The sequence below is a fragment of the Oryzias latipes genome, chromosome 17 (genome assembly GCF_053564925.1).
Source record: "Oryzias latipes strain Hd-rR chromosome 17, Olatipes_Hd-rR_3.1".
NCBI lineage: Eukaryota > Metazoa > Chordata > Actinopteri > Beloniformes > Adrianichthyidae > Oryzias > Oryzias latipes.
The window spans coordinates 34000885-34020958 of NC_136253.1; the positions used below are offsets into that span (position 1 = coordinate 34000885).

The 20074-nt window shown below is 40.2% G+C and overlaps 2 protein-coding genes across 6 annotated transcripts in view; one reads left to right on the top strand and one right to left on the bottom strand.

The window, feature by feature from the left end:
• The window catches only part of LOC101159138 (vasoactive intestinal polypeptide receptor 1-like), a 29959-nt gene extending 17873 nt beyond the window's left edge, over nucleotides 1-12086 (top strand). Inside the window, exons 7-13 of the mRNA XM_004079502.4 lie at nucleotides 763-916; nucleotides 4509-4569; nucleotides 4651-4720; nucleotides 6163-6257; nucleotides 9157-9286; nucleotides 11209-11250; nucleotides 11785-12086. Of these exons, the coding sequence (XP_004079550.3) occupies nucleotides 763-916; nucleotides 4509-4569; nucleotides 4651-4720; nucleotides 6163-6257; nucleotides 9157-9286; nucleotides 11209-11250; nucleotides 11785-11931 (699 nt within the window). The 3' untranslated portion in view covers nucleotides 11932-12086. The remainder of the gene's footprint in view (nucleotides 1-762; nucleotides 917-4508; nucleotides 4570-4650; nucleotides 4721-6162; nucleotides 6258-9156; nucleotides 9287-11208; nucleotides 11251-11784) is intronic.
• A 1546-nt stretch (nucleotides 12087-13632) lies between these two features.
• The window catches only part of adcyap1r1a (adenylate cyclase activating polypeptide 1a (pituitary) receptor type I), a 43857-nt gene continuing 37415 nt past the window's right edge, over nucleotides 13633-20074 (bottom strand). For all 5 annotated transcript variants that reach the window (XM_078934262.1, XM_078934260.1, XM_078934263.1 and 2 more), the window contains 3 exons: nucleotides 19123-19252; nucleotides 18929-18970; nucleotides 13633-17411 (listed from right to left, as the gene is read on the bottom strand). In XM_078934262.1, the coding sequence (XP_078790388.1) occupies nucleotides 17208-17411; nucleotides 18929-18970; nucleotides 19123-19252 (376 nt within the window). In that variant the 3' untranslated portion in view covers nucleotides 13633-17207. The remainder of the gene's footprint in view (nucleotides 17412-18928; nucleotides 18971-19122; nucleotides 19253-20074) is intronic.

Consider the following 20074-nt stretch of genomic DNA (forward strand, 5'->3'; position numbering starts at 1 on the left):
ACAATAAACAATGTGAAAAGAGAGAAAAATTAAAAACAGAGCTGAAAAAATGGAAAAAATATTTACACATTTTTGCTGTTTACCCTTAAAATTACATTTCTGAGTATTTCTTTTCTTAAAAAGTTTTAAATAAGGATCCAACAAGCAGTGTGTATTTGTGGCACAAAACATGCCGGGCGCTGGATGCTGTGCTCCATTCTGATGCATCCACTTGAAAAACAAATCGATCCATGGACGTCTTTGTTTTCCTCGCCTGAGCTGATGTCTGGATTCAAACTGTACGGCTGTTTGAATCGCCAGTTTTTTGTTGTTGCTCCGTTAATGTTAGGTTGGGTCTGTTAGGGGCTATAAGCAGGAGAGGGCGTAAACAGACGGGTGACAGGAAGTGGGGGCGGGGTCCCGCTGACACTCGGAGGTGAATTTCTTACTCCTGTAGGTTTTTGGATTTTGGCTAAAAACGTCATACTTATAATTAAAAGACCACTGGAAACGCTTTAAAAAGAGATGATCGGAGCGGGAATTTCACTGTTTAAATACCCAACCAAGACAAAATTAATTTAAAAATAACGTTTCCTGCTGCTTATTCCTTTGGGGGAATAATGCAAACAATGTTTTTTATAACACATTTTCTAAATGGTCTCTCATTTGGTTGAGCAGGCAGTTAAGTAAGAATACAATTTTGTTATCTATGTCCTTTTTCTTTGACACACTAATGAGGTACAAGCTAATGCTTGTGGCTTTGTTGTCCTGCATCACGTCTAGACCGCCTGCAAGTCGGCCGTGGCGTTCTTCCAGTTCAGTATTCTCGCCAACTACTTCTGGCTGCTGGTGGAGGGCATGTATCTGCAGACCCTGCTGGCGCTCACTTTCGTCTCGCAGAGGAAATACTTTTGGTGGTACATCCTGATAGGCTGGGGTGAGTGAACATGACAGAATGGGGGCAGTAAATTTTTTAATGAAAACACCAATGGTGTCGTCCCAGAAGACAGAAGAAGCACCAGAGGTGACGCGTAAGGCTGCTCAGAGAGGAGCTTGGTTCTTCTGCAGGTTGTCAGTGACCACATTTGTACTCCCTCACCTTTTCTGTGTGATTGAATGACTGAGTGATGCTCGAGCGTCTCTCAAAATAACCTTGTTATCATCCATATCAATTGGAAGGAGCACGCAAAATTGCACGTTCGCTGTGAAAAGGTTAGCTGATTGCTGCTTTTAATGCCGGAGATTGTAATCAAAGATAGAATTAGACCAGTTCATATACGAAGCACAGCCGTGTTTAGGTTTAATTTCCAGCCGGGCGGAAACCTGCTCAAACGATCTTTGCAAAACAGCAAAAGCTTGGTTTCTTTTTCTGCTTTTTTGTCTCAGATGTTTCCATGAAAGTTGGGGTTCTGTCTGTCAGCGCGTTTCCTGTTAAAGCCTGTTTCCACAGGCTTTAATGAAGTCATCCAGCCCCCTCATCTGTCACGGCAGCACTGCCACAGACATGTCACCGTGCAGCACAGCAGCACTCGGCCTTGACGCCCCCACAGCCCCCATGTCTGATTACCCAGGGGGAGAAACATCACAATAACTTTGGAGACACACGTTTTTTTTATTTATTTTACACTTTTTAGCAGCATTCGCAGAGGGAAAATTGTTGGACGCCATGCTGGGCCCCAGATGCTGAATTTCTGCAGGTCGCTGTGGCGCCCCATTCGAACTCTTTTTTCTGGGGTGTCAGATGGATGGACATCACGATGACACAATGGCAGCAGGACAGACGCTCAGACTGCTGGATCAGGCGCTCGACGACCCAAGCAGGGCTTGTGACGGCCTGACGAACGGCAGGGCTCCCCCCGTTCAGGCTGACACAAAGCTTCAGATTCAGGCGGCTTTGTGGGGAGCTTAAAGCCACAGTCAGAAAAGTTGCACTGTGCAAACGGCATTTCAGAAAAATAAATTGATAGAAGAAAAAAACACAGAGGAGGACGGATGAAACGTTAAACCCTCTTTGTCAAACTGGTTTGAAATAAACCGATTCGGCTAAATCCCAGAGTGAGAGGAATCGAGCAAAACGGTTTTCTTCAGTGTCATAAGTTGGATTCCTTCAATAATAATTGAGAAAATGCTGCCAAAGCTGCACTTTGTTTGTGTCCCAATCTGAAACCATTGTACAGTAAATGATTCCCAAATCTCTACGGTGACTGGAGGACTGAACAGGTTCACACTGCCCTCGCCGAGTGCGTAAAATTGCGCATTTCAAGCTTCTGCGTTCAAAACTCGTGTTTACGGGTAGCTATGCAGGTTTTTAAGACCATTTTCTGGCACAAAAGGCCTTCAGCGCTCATCTGTTCGCTCAGTTGTTGGACAAAACAAGTTAAAAGAAAAAGGAAGAAAATGCATTTTGTAATTTAGATTTCAATATGATAATCCATTTTCAAATTGCACAATGAAATAAACAATTAAATCGTCAGTTGAGAATTGCATATTACTTTGAATTATGAGTCAGAAGTTTTCCATAAAACACTGAACCATTTCTGCTGTGCACTTCATATGTTATGACAAATAACTATTGCCAAAATAGGATCCTAGAATAAAAATAAAAACTGCTAAAAACCAAATTTCTTTCAGTTACTGTAAGTTGGTGGTGTAATGGATGTGTCATGAAATGTTCTCAAAGTTCTTTTGCTTCACTAAATAAACATGAGCCAGCAAAGGGCTTACATGGAAGTATTGGAGGCAGGTCTAGGAGAACAAAGTCGTAAAATTATGGGGGGAAAAAGGGATTAAAATGTTAAGAGAAGAAAATAGTAAATTTATGATTTAAGGGTCATAATTTTTATTAATTTAATTTTTTTATACATTTACAAAAGAAAAGTAAAGCAGATTGAGTGAGTAACTAAAATAGTGTGATGTCCATCCCATTTCTCTGAAATGCAACAACATGAAACAGTCCGATTGTCTTTGTGGGAACATATTTTAAAGCGAAATGGGACACATTTTATTTAAAAAAAAAAAGCAAGACTTTTTCCATGTAAAGTTATAAGTTTTTGGAGCATAAATTTACAACGTGAATCACATGAAATGTTTTCATTTAACTTCACAACTTTACTTATAAACGTATAAATTTGTTTATTTTGCTTCTTTATGGTAGCCCTAATACTCCGCTGTGATGCTGCATTTGGCTGTCTATGCGGCTGTTCACGGAGGGGGAGGTTCCAATTATCAGCGTTTCCCGCATCCTGTTTTTGTGCTCAGCCTATTTCTCATTGTCCTTTGCCATCACTTAGGGGGTGGGAGGTGTGAAAGGAGTGGAGTTATTTCATTTATTTTTATTTTTATTTTTTATTTTATTATTTTTATTTTTTTATAGTTATTTTTTATTTCGTCAATGCTTGTTTTTATATTTTGTTGTGTTTTAATGTAAAGCACTTTGTGCTATATTTTTATATGAAAAGTGCTTTATAAATAAAGTTTGATTTGATTTGATAAGTTGAGAGTTAAATTAAGAAATCAAATTAAATCAAAAATCTGTAGTCCTGAGAGACAAATCCCAGTCTGTACCTGAATTTCCTTGTTGCTCTCTAAAAGATTAGTACAAGTACTAGTACAGGACTATCCAGTTCCCTGGATTCCTCTCTACATTTCTTTTTTTTCTTTTTTTTTTGGCAGCAAATACTGTATGACATCACACATTTACTCGAAATGTTAAGTTTTCTTCTTTTTGTTCCCCTTCTGTCACGAAAAAAACCTACATTCTGTGTTTTTTGGGAAATAAATAAACAAACCTTAAATTACAATCAGTGGTCCTTTGTTAGAAAAACTCAAAAGTTATTACGTTAAGGATTAATTAACGCTTAACATAATTATAAAAAAGATGTCGAGGACTATTCATTGTTTTTAACCTGAAGCTCGGCTCTTTTGGAAATGTGTAATAAATAATCTTGCAGCACATAAACATTTTTTACAGCTGGACTGCTTTACAGATGCACTCAAGCATCCCATTCACACATTATTTACTGTTTACCATTGATTCATTTGTGTAATTGCATCTGTTAAACATAAATCGTGTGTCTCAATCTTTATGCGACAAGGAAAAAAATGTAATTTAATCTTAATGGGCAGCAGTTAAAAGAAATCAAATATCTTTGACCAAAGTTGACATATTTACTCCAGAAAGAAGATTCTTGAAGCAACCAAGACTTTATTTTTGAAAAGAATCCAAAGCCTTGTCACTACAGAATCTTTATTTCCTCTACATATAGGTAAAAACCTTCTTTCCAAGATGCTTGTTGCTGTGGACGGTCCAAAACCTTTTTCCTTCTTCTGGAAACGTCATTTTTCTGTCTGCTGCTGCTTTGCCTGTAACTGGGACACAGATGATGTGATATGCTGAGTAAACTCTGCCTCATAAGCCCACAAACACTTCCCTAAAATAAAAAAAACAACAACACATGCGTGAGCTGTTTCTGGATTATTGTTAGGATTAACTGAGCAGAAATAACTGATCCAATTTCTCCTTTTTATAGGACTCCCATCAGTGGTTCTCATTCTTTGGGTTCTGACCAGATTCTTCAACGATGACAGGGGGTAACGATGGTGCTTTGGACACGATGCCATTCTATGAGCAAAGTACTTCTGCTATGCTTATGGATTTTTATTTTACTGCAGTTGCTGGGACGACACGGACAACGTCGGCATATGGTGGATCATTAAGGGGCCAATCACAGCCTCCCTGCTGGTGAGGGAACGCCGACAGTCCAGTGGGTTTTAATGCCAGAAGCAAAATGGAAAAATCCTCCCTAAATTCCTCCATGACCCTCCTGAGGAGCCAGAGAACGGCTCCATTCTGCTTGTTTTATCGTTTTATCTAATTATGTTTGGTTACGAGAATCATACAGTGGAGGATATAAGTATTTGATCCCTTGATGATTCTGTAGAAAAGAAATTGACAGCCTGTCATCCTAATGGTTCATTTGAACTGTGGGAGATAGAAAACCGCTTTAAGGGGTTTATATATAATAATTTGCATTTCATTGACGGAAAGAAGTATTTAAACCCAGAGAAACCATTAAGAGTTCTGGTTCACACAGATCAGTTAGTCTCTCCTTATCAACCTGTCACCTGTTTAAACTTTAGGTTACCGTGACAACTGTTGGTGCAACTGGGCCAAAATACAAGAACATGAGCATCAATCCACCTGCAGGTCTGGGGCTCCAAACCAGATCGGACCTGGTGGGGTTTCCATGATCATGAAAACAGAGAGAAACCGGCCTAAAGCAACACGGCAGGAGTTAGTTGATGATCTCACAGCAGCTGGAACCACAGTCACCGAGAAAACTATTGGTGATACTTTATTTTACCATCCCGCTGTGCTTACAAAGTTTGAACATTTTCATGATTTAGAGAGTCTTGTTCATGACCAGATGAGACCAACCTGTCATGTTTGGAGGAAGAGCAATGCTGCCTTTGACCCCAAGAACACCATCCCCAGAGTCAAGCATGGAGGTGGAAGCACAATGGTTTGGGGGGGGTTCTGCACGGGCTACTTCCCCATGTGGATGGGAGGATGGGTGGAGCCATGTACCATCAAATCCTGAGTGAGAACCTCCTTCCTCCACCAGGAAGCATAAAAGAGGTCGTGGGTGGGTCTTCAAGCAGGATGAAAAATCCCAAACCTACAGCTCAGACAACCAGGAAACGGCTGAAGAAGAAGCATATTTAAGGTCACGGAGTGGCCCAGCCAGTCTCTGGACCTCAATCCTATGGAAAACCTATAGAGAGCTGAAACTCAGGGTTGCTTGGCAACAGCCATCAAATCTGAATGAATTAGAAGTCATTTGTAAAGAAAGCGGATCAAAGTTCCTCCTGACGTGCATAAGCCTGGTCATCAACTGCAGGAAATGTCTGACCTACTGTGCTGATAAGGGTTTTGCCACCTAAGTCTTTCCAGCAAGAGGGTTCAAATATATATTTCCCTCAGTGAAATTGATATAAATTCTCTAAAGGGGATTGTTTGTTTTTCATAGTGAATTTCTATCTGACACTGTTCAAAATAGATTATTGGGATTACCTACTGTCAGTTTTGTTTGAGTGGACAAACTTACAAAATACGTATTTCTAGGTATTAGAGAAGGAATTTTGTAAAATTATTGCACAGTTATTTATTTGCATCTCCACCAGGTCAACATTTTCATCTTCATCAACGTCATCCGGATTCTGGTTCAGAAGCTGAAATCTTCTGCCATGGCTGGAAACAATGACACAGGACATTTCATGTGAGTCACCTCTACCGTTTTATTGTTGCATCTCCAAGATTCAGTTCAGGGAATTTAGTTCAGGTTGATGGATGAAGCCAATAGATCAAACAGGTTTAGGAAATGGCAGAGCAGGGGCAGTTCTTGTTTGCCCAACCTGAACCTCATTATCTCCAGATTTCCTGATTTAACCCCCCCCCCCCCAAAAAAAAAAACTAAGATATTAGAAGGATGTTTCCGTTTTTCCCTTCTAAGTGAGAAGATGTTTGCTTAGAAACAAACTTCAAGACTGAAGCAAACACATTTAGTAGCAGAAAAGGAGTTTTAGTGGTACCAGAGCTCACATTTCCTGTTTCAAAGACATTTGGCCGCCTTCCTCACCTGATCTGTCCTTGCCTCCTCCAGCCAGGCTTCTTCAAGGAAGTGGAAAATTATACTAGAGGGCAATTTGTGACTCTGTAGACACCCCCACCCCTCCATTCCATTTACCAAACCTCACCTCCAAAAGAGCCCTTCACACCTGACGACATTGAAGGAGGAGAGTTTATACTGACAAGAGAAGCAATATTTATCTCATCATGAGTTTATTGTTACAAACATCGCAGGAACCAAAAAGGCTTTTTCCCATCTGTGGATTTTTTGAAAGGCGAGACATCTTTCAGGATAATGGTCTATTGATTTCTGGGTCAAAGGCTGGAGGAGAAAGCATATAAAACAGACAAATGAGCTGATCTTCAACGTTTAAGCACCTGAACCCAGAATCGTAAAAAGCAAAAGATGTATGAATCTGGATTTCAGTCCACCTCCTGTACGTTTGCCCTCAAAGTCCTATTCTGGTGGGACGTCCACCATAGAAATCAATAGGGAAAAATGAAACAAATGCTTCAACTAAACCCAGATTTATAAATATGTGTGCTATTATACACAATTTAGAGTCAAAGGAGTTTAGTGATTACCGACAAAGTCAAGACTTTACTGATAAAAACAAGAAAATGGACCAGAACAGCAGTTTTCAAAGACAAATGTCCATTACTGACAGTTTAAGCCAAAGAAAAATCTCCAAATGAAGTTCGTACCATCTGACAAATGGCTTCAGGAATCAAACAAACACAGCCTGAAACTTTGTCCTCACTGTCCCATCATGCCTCTGGGAAAAAGAAAACCCTCCACCAAAAGAAGGAATGTTTTCTCTGCACAGCAATCCTTATTCCTGAAACGAAGCTGATTGACATCTGCTGTACCCTAACCCTAACCCGGCTTGGAAAAGTACAAGCTAAAGAAAGTTGTCACAGAGGCAGAAATAGTTTTTTGAAAAGGAAAAGATGCAAACGAGGATGAAGTGACGGAAAAAAACCCTCAAAATGTAGCTTCAAACCAACACGGTCAGCAGAGATCAGAGTGTGAACGGAGAATAGTTTAGATGACATCATGTACAGCAGTTTGATTACAAACACAAAAAAACTTAAAAATGTCTCTGCTTCAGTTTGAATAACCTTACCTCTTAAATTACAGAAACATGTGATTCCAAAAAACAAAGGAAATACTTCAGCAACTTAGAACAGAATAGAATAAAATAGAAGTTTTTTTTTGTCATTGTCACAGGTACAATGAAATGAAAAGTTCTTCCTTCTCCATGCAACAATCCTCGGTGAAAACTTACATACACAAAACATTATAAATAAATAATACATGCACCATCCAGTAACTACAAACAGGACATCCAAATGAATTTGTTGCTAAATAAAAGTGTATTTGTTGTTTAAAAAAAACAGGATATCCAATTAATGTGTTAAATTTGCTAAAAAAAAGAAGAAGAAAATAAATAAATAATGTGATGTGAATTTGATTAAACTAGGAAAATTGACATTTTACTGCAGAGGGTCCAGAAAATCAATGTGAAATTGAATTTCCTGGGTCAGGAAATTCAAAAATTCCTGCCAACAACTACGCATTTCCAATTCTTCCTGTTATTTTGGCACCTTTACATAGATAATAACTTTACCATTCTATCGTTTTTCTTTTCTGCGCTATCTTAAAATGATATGTTTTCAATAATCATCACCTAATGTGACCTGAGAAGTTTAAAAACCTGTCTTGTAATTCACAATTCAACCCCAAAACCCTTTTTTTTTAAAGGTTTAAAATGGTCTTAACTTTACGTCTGTGATGCTGCAGATTTCTGAGACCTGAATTAATGTGGAATCAGAGCGAATATAAATAGAGGCAGAGTCCAGAAATAGACTTCCCATCCATCGCTGTGCGACAGGATTGTTTCATCAATCCAACAGCAGGTTCACATCCTCGAATGCTCCGTTCCTGTCTCCTTTTGTGAGATCTCAGCCAGGTGTGACAGAGGAACGCACATTCCTGCTGCAAGCACCACATCACCTGATTACATCCACACTCAACCAAAGCTGCGGAGGTTTTCTCTATCAGTCATTATGCGGTTCTATGGTTATGAAGTGGAATCAAACCAACAGCAAACACTTGTGCTGCATCTCAGAGGAGCTGCTTAGAGGTTGAACAGACATCCCAGCTCTGGAAAAAACACACACAAAAAAAATGAAGACAAACTTCTTATCTAAGGCCTCACTGCTGAGGCAGAGTTGCCCTTTCCGAGCTTCCGGACTCCAAGGTGGACGTGAAACTAAATGCCAGTAAGAAAGAAAAAAAAAAGATGAAATGGCGACATTTACATGATAATCAGGCGGTGATCGGTCATCTGACTAAGCTGTGAGCACATTTACCAAATGAATCCGTCCCACTGATTGGTTTGATGACTGAGCGGATTCAAAGGCCACCAAAACCAAGATCTGACACTTTGATGAGTTTGTGTCTGAGAACCAAAACTTTGTGCGTTTTGTCAGAAACGTTGTCACGTACTTTTTGTTGTCCTTTGGTCACTGGGTTTCTGCTGCAGGAGGCTGGCTAAATCCACGCTGTTCCTCATTCCTCTGTTTGGGATGCACTACACCGTGTTTGCGTTTCTGCCTGAGAACACCGGAGTAGCAGCCAGACTCTACATCGAGCTGGGGCTGGGATCCTTCCAGGTAGGAACAACCCAAACACAACTATCGGACAAAAACGGCTCACAGGTCTGTAGAAAACCTTCAAACGCTGTGAGGAGAAAACCTGGAAGTCCTGGAATATCTTGAAAGGTTGAAGGATTTGAAGAACCAACAGTCATATGGAAAAAGCTGAAAGAGTTGAACATTTGAATAGTTGAATAGTTAAAATAGCTGAAAAGCTGTAGGAGTTAAGCGCCAAAAAACGGCTGAAGACACTACAATTAAGAAAGACGACACTTGTCCAAAAAGTTGTTCATAAACCTGCCACCACCGCCATGTGTGTGTGGGAGGAGCTACTGTCAAAAGTCTTTAGCCTCATCGCTAAATCCAGTAGAAGCATTGAATGTATATCTGTATATACAATCAATCCATGAAAGACACAGAAGATGTTGAGAGATCAGGTTGATTTATTTTGAAGAGCTCTAGAAAAGCAGTTAGTTTTTTTTTTTAGAGAATATTTGATTCTTTATCTTAACCTCTCAAGACCTGGCATCAACATGCACTGACGTCCCATTTCGGTTTTTATCATCGCCGAAGTAAATTCTGCTTAACTGTCAAAGAGAAATAAAAAGGACCGGGTCTTAAGGGGTTAAACCCCCTTCTCCCATAGTCTTCGTGTTGACAGCAGGAGAGCGCGCTCTCTCTCCTTAAAAAAAAACCACAACCTCGATCTTTTTTCTGCAAAACTCTGTTTGTAGATCGTTGTTTGCATTAAGACAAAACAATATAGACGCTGGCTGTCAGTTTAAAACATTTTTAAAAGAGTTATTGATCCCAGGAGTCTGAATCTTGCTAGCTTTACTGAACTGTTTCTGGAAACCACTCTTCAAACAATAAAAATATCTTTATCCATTCATGATATGCAGACTTCTAGCAGAGTATTTTCTGGAATAATAAAGCTTGATCATAACAAAAACTAATAAAGCAAAATCCGATTTTGATCCATGTGATTGGGCCTGATTTCCGATCAGCTGATTGGATCAGGACATCCGTAGTTCTTGGCTTCTGAGTTATTTAAGCCTTCACCTTTGACCTCTCCCAGAATTCGACGTGAGTTTGTGATCTTGTTTATAACAGCAGACCTTGACAGTTAGATCCGCATTTCAATAAGGAGAGGTCTTGAGAGGTTTTTCATAGTGAAGCATGAGAAGCCCGTAGTTTTTGAGACGTCTGGCGTGTTTGCGGGGACCTCGGACCACGTGAAGAGACGCCGATGGCGGTTAAGGCCAGACTGCGCCGAATCAAAAAGCCAGGAGGAGAACGAGGCCTGGCGACCGGTCCGGAATGCAGGAATCTGATTGTGATTGGCTGTGAGGAAAGCGAGCACTTCAGCTATTGGCTCAGAGTGAAGACCAATCGATGAGTGGCGTGTGAAGTGACGAATCAGCAAACCCAACATACCTTCACATGAGGTAGATCTATTGAAATTGCCCCAAAGTTTCCCTTTCTGCTTTTAGGCTTCTGTTATAAACATCCGTCACTTTGTGGCTCTTGACAAGAGATCTGCTACGTGCACGATTCTTTCAGCATCACGTTTGCTGCTCTGTCAGCTGAAGAATAAATACATCCACTTAATCCGGCCGTTTCAGCCACATTTGTGGGAGTCTCCTTGTGTGTGAACATGCAGGCGGATGGGAGCATTCATGTGTTTTTGCTGTCAGATTCTTTATTTACACGTTGTCTGATGCTCCAAAGCTGAATGCCATGCAGAAAAACCTGCAGAAAACTTCAAGTCCACATTCTCCAAGAAGACAAAAAAGTCTCACTCATATCTCCCTGCAGGGCTATTGTTAGCCCCGTTTATTTTTGAATGCGTGTCTTGCTGCGTACAGTATGAACTTCAAAGTAATTATGGTTTCTAATGTTATCTCACAGCTGACTGATCAGTACACTTTTCCTTGCAGGGGTTTGTGGTGGCGCTCCTTTATTGTTTCATGAATGCAGAGGTGAGTGAAGGATTATTGTGTGACGCTGCTTTTTTAAACATTTATCCACAGAAAGGATGAGAATCGGTCAAAATCAAAGACAATCCGCTCATTGGCTTGATTTCAAATGCAGGGCAGGCGAACTGACATTTTTGTTTTGCTATTAGTAATAGTTAAAACCTCCACATTTGCAATATGGTGCTAATTAGTTTGCAATATAGCTAAAAAATATAACTTATTTTGCCAAAGAAGCAAGACAAGCAAGAAGCCACACACACTATGGATGCAGGAAAAACCAAAAGATTAAAGGATTGAAGGAACACGTTGGAAGGCTGTGACAGAAAATATATATTGTGGTTTTTCTGGGATCTAATTTTTTCTGGAAAAATCTGCAAATTTGCAGCCAAAATCCTATTTGCATTTGCAATAATCCATTTTGAACGCTGCTTACCAGCTAAAAAACTAATAAGGATTTCAGTACTGAAATTAAAAAAATCTTAAAACATGAAACAATCTTTTTTAAGGTCAAAGAAAAGTCATTGTGTGTTTCTGCAGGTCCAGACGGAGCTGCGGAAGTGGCTGTGGAAGTGTCACAGTCCAAACCATCTCAATCCAGCAAAGAGAAGCATCACTCAGATCACAATCCGAACCCGTGGAGAGTTTGGACTTCCTCCCTCCAGTGCCAACATCTCCTCTGTATGACTTCAGGCAGAGAAATTATTTATGAATGTAAAAAAAAAAAAAAAAAAGGACCATAACAATCTTTACAGTGAACACAACGAAAGCGTTTCCTGTCAGAAAGAACACGCGACCACAATGAGCCTGCGTGGGATCATGGACAGACGTCAGGATACTTTATCTCCATGTCGGCAGCAGATGCAACGCAGTTCAGCGAGAACACGGCGCCAATTCCAGAACCGGACAGGACGCTCTCCTATGTATCTGTTGTAGTTGATCTGTGCAGACAGGTTGGTGCCATGCAGCACCACAAAGAGGCTCTTGTCCTCTTTCTGTCTGCAGCAAAGATGATCAACGGATCAATCTGTGTCTAAATATGTCTGACCATTCAGTATTTCTGTGTGTAGTAGCCATGATTGTCCAAAGTTTGTCTTCAAAGACGGTCTAGACCGTCCTCGTGAACATTCATTTGGCATGTCTGCCTAATTTCTGACTCGTCATAGTTGTGTAATCTCATAAAAGTCAGAAAAGTAATAATGTAGACAGGGAAAAGTGGAACCTCTGTACCAGAGGGAACAATCCTGTAAAACTGGCTTTCTATCAAATGTTCTGGTCCAGAGTAATGCAGTCTACCTTTATGGTGAAAAACTCTGTTATCCAGGGAGTACACCTGCTTTACTAAATACTACATAAAAACACATTTATTGTGCTAGTTTACCCCGTTTAAAGGGCCCAAAATCATTAGAAGATAAATTGCTGCCTTAAGAAGGTCCATATTTGGTGATACTGAAAAAAGAAATGTCTGTCTTGCCAACTTTGAAGCATGGCAACAGAAGTATGATGGTTTGGTATGTGTATGCAGCGAAAGCATTGATTAAGTCTCCAAATGTCCTTCTTACCACTGTGAGGCGGTGCCATCAATAAAACCCTCCATCAGATATGGGAAGCTTTTCTTTTTTTGACACTGTAAAAGAAGGAATCATGTCACTTTTTATTTTTATTTTGGCACGTTAATATCAACGTGGGGAGTAATTTGTCCAGTTTTCAGACCGGTCCAAAGATGGCCGCTCAACAGTCGCTGTTATGTGACACAGTCCATCCTGGTCAGTCCAATTTAGTCCACCCTCACATTGACGTGTTCTCCCTACCATGACAAAGGTGGACAAAGGTGAAGAGGATTTCATGTAATCCATGGACACCAGTGAGGATCACAAATCATTGAAGATAAAAGGTACGGCGTACTGTCTTGTGGGGTCCAGATGACCCCACTCCCAACGTTAACGTGCCTCCTTGGAGGGGAGTGGGGTCATCTGGACCCCACACGATAGCACAAGGGTTATGCTGGTCGTCACAAGTTCACCTCTTTACCGCTTGTTTTTGTCCTGATGATGGTTGTTTTAAAGAAGCCAGCGCATTGATACAGAACATTTCATGAACAGAACTTCTTTTTTAGGCGTGCATTATCCCTTTTTAATGCACAACCAGCGGCAGAATCAGAATCGATTTCTGATGATGCATATTTTGTCGCCCATACACCCGCTTTCATACGACGGTCAGGGTTAATACGCGAGTCTAATTGGCTGCTGGGTGTGGATCAAGTACGGTTCCCCTTGACAACCTGCTTGAGCACAGATGAAGTTTCAGAAAAGAAAATAGTCATTTTAACCAGAAGGCACGGAAAACTACTAACCTTAAAAAAAAGAAAATCTAACAAGAGTCAAGGTCTTTTTGTAGCACAGCTTTATTTTGCAGTCAGTTTATTCACAGAGACATGATGTTGGACATCAGGATGCTAGCACACGACGCACCGTCACTGATGGAGCATATACTTATACATTACCTTCACTCTGTATTACATTGACATGCACACAGAGTGCACTCACTCCACTCACACACTCTGAAAACTGGCACATTAACAAATGTACAAAAAACACTGTCACAAACTTCATTTGTCTTGACCAACTTTTATGCCAAAAATATAGACTATGTTCATATCAATGATAAAGAAAAGGACATCATTTGTACACCAGGGCATAGTGAGAGCAGGCAACACTTAAGAGCAGCAAAATTACAATAATTTTACATTCAGGAATTCATCAGCAAAACTCTCACACACAAGATGCCTCAAGAGCCAAAAAAGCGGGCCGGAGAGTCTGCGGCACAGAAGTTCTGACGGTTCTGGAGTCACAGCTGGACAGAATTGAACGGTTTCATCCAAACACCACACCAGTGACCGTACAGGATGTTGCTACTCCAAGTAGTGGAATCAGCGCGTTTGTTTTCAAGCAAGGTTATGAAATGAGAGTCAAAAGTGCGTCTGAAACACACAAACATCCTCATCATTGATGGAACACGAGTCACCGCCAGGACCAACGGCGTCTTTAGATCCACCTCTATTTACAGCCTCCCCGATCTATGAATGGATTTGTTATTGACTGATCAATAAATGTTTGTTTTAACCCGTTCCTTCACACGTCTGCATTTCAGATATGAACACTTAAGTGTGAATCCAATGTAGATGAACTTGATCGACTTGGAAACTGAGAAAAAAAAAAGTCTTTAGACTCTTTGATAATCAATATTCATCAACAAGCATTTTCTTTGTTTACACAGCAAAAAAGGACATTAAAGGCCGCTGTAATGACATTTCATCATCTGCTTTTTAGAAAATTTGATCAAAGGAAAAATGTCTTCTGTTATTTTTGTTGGGAGTTCCAGTTTTTTTTTTTACTTTAGTTATTATTAAAACAATTTTATAGTTTTTATTGATCAATTTAACCCATGTTACATTTCCATTTAGTCAAAAATCAGGGCAGCTTTAGCAGATTAAGTTGCTTTTAAGTCATTTCCAACAACAATAATGTTCGTATTACCTCAGGAAATTGGAGCTATGATGCTTCAGAAAAACAAACAGAAAACAGTGGCTTTTCTGTGATGTGAATAATGAAGAAAGTGCAAAATAAGATCAAGACGTTGGTAGAATTACAACATCCCAGAATAATCATGAAATATGGTATCATATCAATCAGCAAACATTACATTAGACAACCAGAGGAGGACTTAAAGTCGTTTTTTCTGGCAAACGTTTTTCTTTTAAATGTTGACCAATTTAACATTTTATTTTTATTTTTTCCCCCTTTTCGTGGTTTATATTAAAGCTATTCAAGAGAAATACATGTTTACATCAACATCTGAAGGAAAAATGACCTCAAATTTACAGTGAATATTTCACTTAAGTGCTTAAAAAGTGCAATTAAAGTTTAAAACGTTTATTTATTAAGGTCTTAAATAAAAGCAGCATTTAAGACTTAAAATTATAGGTTAATGAGTAAAAAGTTCAGAAATATCAACAACATAACACATTTAAATAACCAAATAGGGATTTTCACAATGCAAAATGTAAACAAATAACAGTATGACTTTTTAATTATTTGGCATTAAAAAAGAGAATCATAATTTAAGTTTAGCTTTGCTTCCACCTTGTGGTGATCAAAGGAATTGCTGGAGAGTTTTAACTCCTATTTTTCACATTTTGTCTCCATCTTATACATCCTGGAGCCATCTTTTTTTAAGGAAACACACAAGCTTTATAACTATGTTTTTTTTAATCACATACGTTTTTTTTTTTTAATAGCTTTTTCGTCAAAACCTTCACTTGTGGTTCCCCTAATTTCCCCCCAAAATAGCCCTTCTGGCCTCATATTCCTTCCAGGTCTTCCCTAACATCTGTAACATCAACATTATTTAGTGTAATACTCATCCACAGAGCACTGATGTACAGACAAAATCTGTACGGGCGCATATTTAAAGAAAGTACATAAATAATCGTCATTTGATTTCAGACAATTCACTTTTTAGAACTCCTGCCTCCCTACATTCCTTGCTGATAGCAGCTTCAAAAAATAATAAACGTGATAACTTGGCGTTACGTCGTGTGATCCAGCACGTTCCGGTCTCCATCTGTACATGTTAGCCGTTTCTGCATGAAGTACACAAAGAAGGATGAGAAAAGCTTTCTGCGATTGTCAAGAGCTGGAGAATTAAAGCGTTTCTGCTCCCAAGCCGTGAATGCATGTAGGGCTGAATTCCTTACATCTGAATAAAGTTCTTTTTGCATTTTCACTTTTGTGATTCAGCTCATCAGCACAGAAATGGCACAATTTAACAAAAACATTCACATTATTGGTGCATCATAAAAAAAAATAAAAAAAACACCAGGCTGATCTTATGTAATTTCTTTTTTAAATACACGTTTTCTTTGCATGAAAGAAAAGACACCTCAGATTTGATACTCTGTAAATGAAACAGTTTTCTTTTTTTCTTCTTTCTTTAAATTATGACTGACTAGGCACTTTGGAGAATGAGAGCTGGAGGATCTCCAGGAGCTGTTTCATGCGGCACGACTGGCTGGAGCTCAAGATGTGCACGGTGTGTGCACGGTGTGTGCACGGTGTGTGCACGGTGTGTGCACCACGCTGTGTGCACGCTGTGTGCACGTGCGGTACTATGAGAAGCTATGAAAATGAGAAGCACCCAGTGAATGGCACAGGTTTTCACAGTTTTAAAATTCCTCACCAGCATTTGACAACTCCTGTCGTTTGGGCAAAATATCATTTCAAATTTGGGGGATTTTTGGGGTTTTTCTTGAATTAATAGAACAAACGAAGCGTCGGCCCCCAGAATACACAATGAAGTCTACAGATTTGGGCTCCAGTTCCTTTTGTTTTAAAAAGGCCAAAGTTTTTGAAATACAATGTTAGAGAGACTTACTGATCTAAACACCAAAAATATTTACACAATCCATGAGCTCTGTTTCCTTATATGTATAAATGTACTTTGACATACTCTGTACTCAGGCTGAAAGTAGAAAAAACTTCAAGATGAAACATTTAAACAATGCGCATTTGTACAGGCAAGGCGAAGACGATTTGGCTGGTACTTTTCTTTTCTTTCTCTTTTTTAAACAAGTATGGCACTTTAAGCACATTTACTTTACACCCACAGTCAAATTTGGCCCCCATTTTTTATCCTTAAGCTATTTTTATGTTATTTATGGCATCAACTTTTTCAAAAGGGGGTTTATTAGAACCTTTTAAAGCTTCATCTTTAACCCAAAAACCTATTTAAAGTTAAACTTTTCTAATTCTTGTCTGAAATAAAAAGCCAGCTCGGCAGCTTTTAGGAAAATGCTTGACTTTTTTAAAGACTAAAGTATAAAATAACGCAGTGGGCGGGGCCACTTTGGTCTGCCCTGGTTGGTCTGGAGCGGCACCTTAGAGTCGACTGGGGCCATCAGACGTTCAGGTCGGGAGGCTGATGTTGGCGCTCTCCGCCAGCGGGCTGGACATGCGGATCTGGGAGCTGCTCTTGCTGAGGATGGAGAGCTGAGTGCCGCCGTTCACGCCGCTGCTCGCCAACGAGGGGTGCCTCTGCTGCTTCAGGTCCACAGAAAAGTACCGGTTCACCGTCCAGCTGCGCCATTTCCTCTTGATCTCCGACTGGACCTGCAGGGAGAAACTTCAGAAGGTCAGTTCAGACGTACTTTGAGATGGAGCAGCTCCATGAGGAGAAACAGAGCTCCTCATGCTTCGGGAACATTGTATGCTTACGGATATGTTGGAAAAGGACACAAGTCTCTTAAAAAGGAGGTGTAAATGTTCAGGAGCAACATGTTAACAGCACAGTCACCTCCTCTTTGGTCTTTCCAAAGACTCCTCCTCCTCTCAAACCGTCCCCATCTGCTTCCCTGAATTTATCTCCAGAACATCCACCATCATCTGATGGATTCATTCCGGATCCATCCTGGTCCCAAAGAGAACTTCAGCATCTTCATCTCTGCAGTCACCACAGCCGTCTACACCTTTTCTTTCATTCTTGATCACATCACACCTGAATCCTTCCTCCACCCGTTTGGACCTGCATAGACACGCCCCTTCACCTCTAAAATCCTCCACCTTCTCCACCTCTGCTCTCTTTCACCTCACTGTTCCACTGGAGTTCCTCTCATTCACAAACAGATACTCTGGCTTTTGCAGCTGACCTTCCTCCACCTGCCCTCACGACAGATCCCCCCCTGCAAACATCCTGGTCCACACAGACTCCCGTCTAAACCCCCATCTGTCAGTCTGTCCATCACCACAGCAAACAGGAAGGAGCTGGTCTTCTCTGTTACACCTCCAGAACCGTCTTCCAGCTCCTGAACAACTCCAACGGACTTTGCTGCAACTCCAGACCTCCTCATCCAGACCACAGCTCCTCATCATTTTTCTCTGGATCTAAAAATACACAGCTGGAATACTTTACACATCCGCTGTGAAGGAAAAAGATTTGGTTCATTCCAGCTTGTGTTAAAACCACTGACTGTTTCTGAGAACTGGTCAGGGTGACCCCGCCCCCCCCAGCGTTCCAAACAGGAAGTACCCGCCGACTCTAGACTATTATAGAGAAATAAACAGCTGTTACTCAGTCGTTCTATCGTTCGGAATAACCACTGTTGATCTGATACTTTTTATTTTAACATATTCTTGATAAACATTTTTTCTGTAGTTGTAAACTGACCAATCAGTTGTCTCTGTAAAAGTAGGAGGAGCCTGCTAGCCCCCACATCCAATGTTCAAAATGTGTGTAAGTGGTAGGGGTGTGGCCTTCTGACAAGCTCACTCCTGATTGGTGAGACTGGTTGCTATGGAAACCTTTACTCAGACCAACTCGGACCAGTCTGGTAGCAGCGTCCGTTGACTTAGTTTCTTATATAGTCAATGGTTAAAATTAAACTGAAATATTTAAACGCTCAAAACAGAATTTGTTTTTCAAAAAGTTTTGTTTGAGACACAAATACGAAGTTTAAATCTTGAAATTTGATATTTATCATTTTAAATTCATCTCTCTATAAATAGGCATATACATTTTGAAGCACAACAATGTTTTTTTGTTGTTGTGTTTTTATAATTAACAAATGAAAAAAAATCATTAATGAATGCTAAAAAAAAAGAAAATAGAGCCTGAATTGAGTTAAGCTCACCTCTCCGTTGAGGAAGCAGTAGAGCACAGCGACCACAAAACCCTGAAAGAATTCAACAAAATGTTTGATTCCCGTTAAAGATAACAGCCAGATCATCACAAACACTCATTTATAAACAGTACATTCATGCTTTTCAGCTCCTCTTTTTTCTGTCAAATGTGTCAGGGGATTTTTCTGTGAGGATGGAGGCTCACCTGGAAGGAGCCGAGCCCCAGCTCAAAGACCAGCCGCTCCCTCTTGCTGACGTCCTCCGGTGAGAAAGCGAACACGGTGTAGTGAATCCCGAACAGCGGGATTAGGAGCAGCGTGGAACGCGCGAGACGCCTGAACACACACATCGACGTTTCCTCAAGATCCACAGACACTTAAGCAAACGCCAGAGCAGAACGATGACCCTCAGGGGTCGTGATGGAATCTTTTTAAATTCATACACTGAAAAACTTTCTTGCTGAGAGTGAAGACATTATAATCGGATGTGTTAAATATGAGATTAAGATGGGATTTGATTAGATTTATTTCCTTCCCGCAGCTGTCTTGGACGGCAAAGACCAGAAGGTTTTCACAATTCTTCTTTCTTACTTTGACTTGGAGGGAAAATTGAACCCCCAAAAGATACTCAAATATTTGCATGCACCTCAAACCTGATAAAAATTATAAATTTTTTTTTTTTTTTGACAATTTGGCAATTTTCCCATTTTATTACAATATTGTTATTGTTCATTTGTCATTTTTCGTGTAAATAAACGTTTTACACATTGTCTTTCATGTTAAATTTACTCTGGATCTGCCCTGAACATGAAAAGGGCATAAAAGACAGAAAAATTGTGTTCGCGAGATCGTCACGAAAATTACACACACCAAGGTCTACAACCACCACAGATGTTCCGTTGACCTTTGACCTTGGGTTAAAAAACCTACTTAAAGAACCAATCTGCAAATTTAAACTCCTCCAAGGGATTTTTAGTCAGACAACTCATGCATTAAAGAAATTTATTTTCACATTCTTTTAGTCTGGCATAAAGCTCCGTTCAATTAAATAAGACAATATCTCCATAGAAAACTTTTGGGTAATAAACTACCCCTAAGGGAGCTCACAGGTGGAAGCCGGGGAGGAGGGTGGGTTGACGAATGCAACGCAAGAGAAGG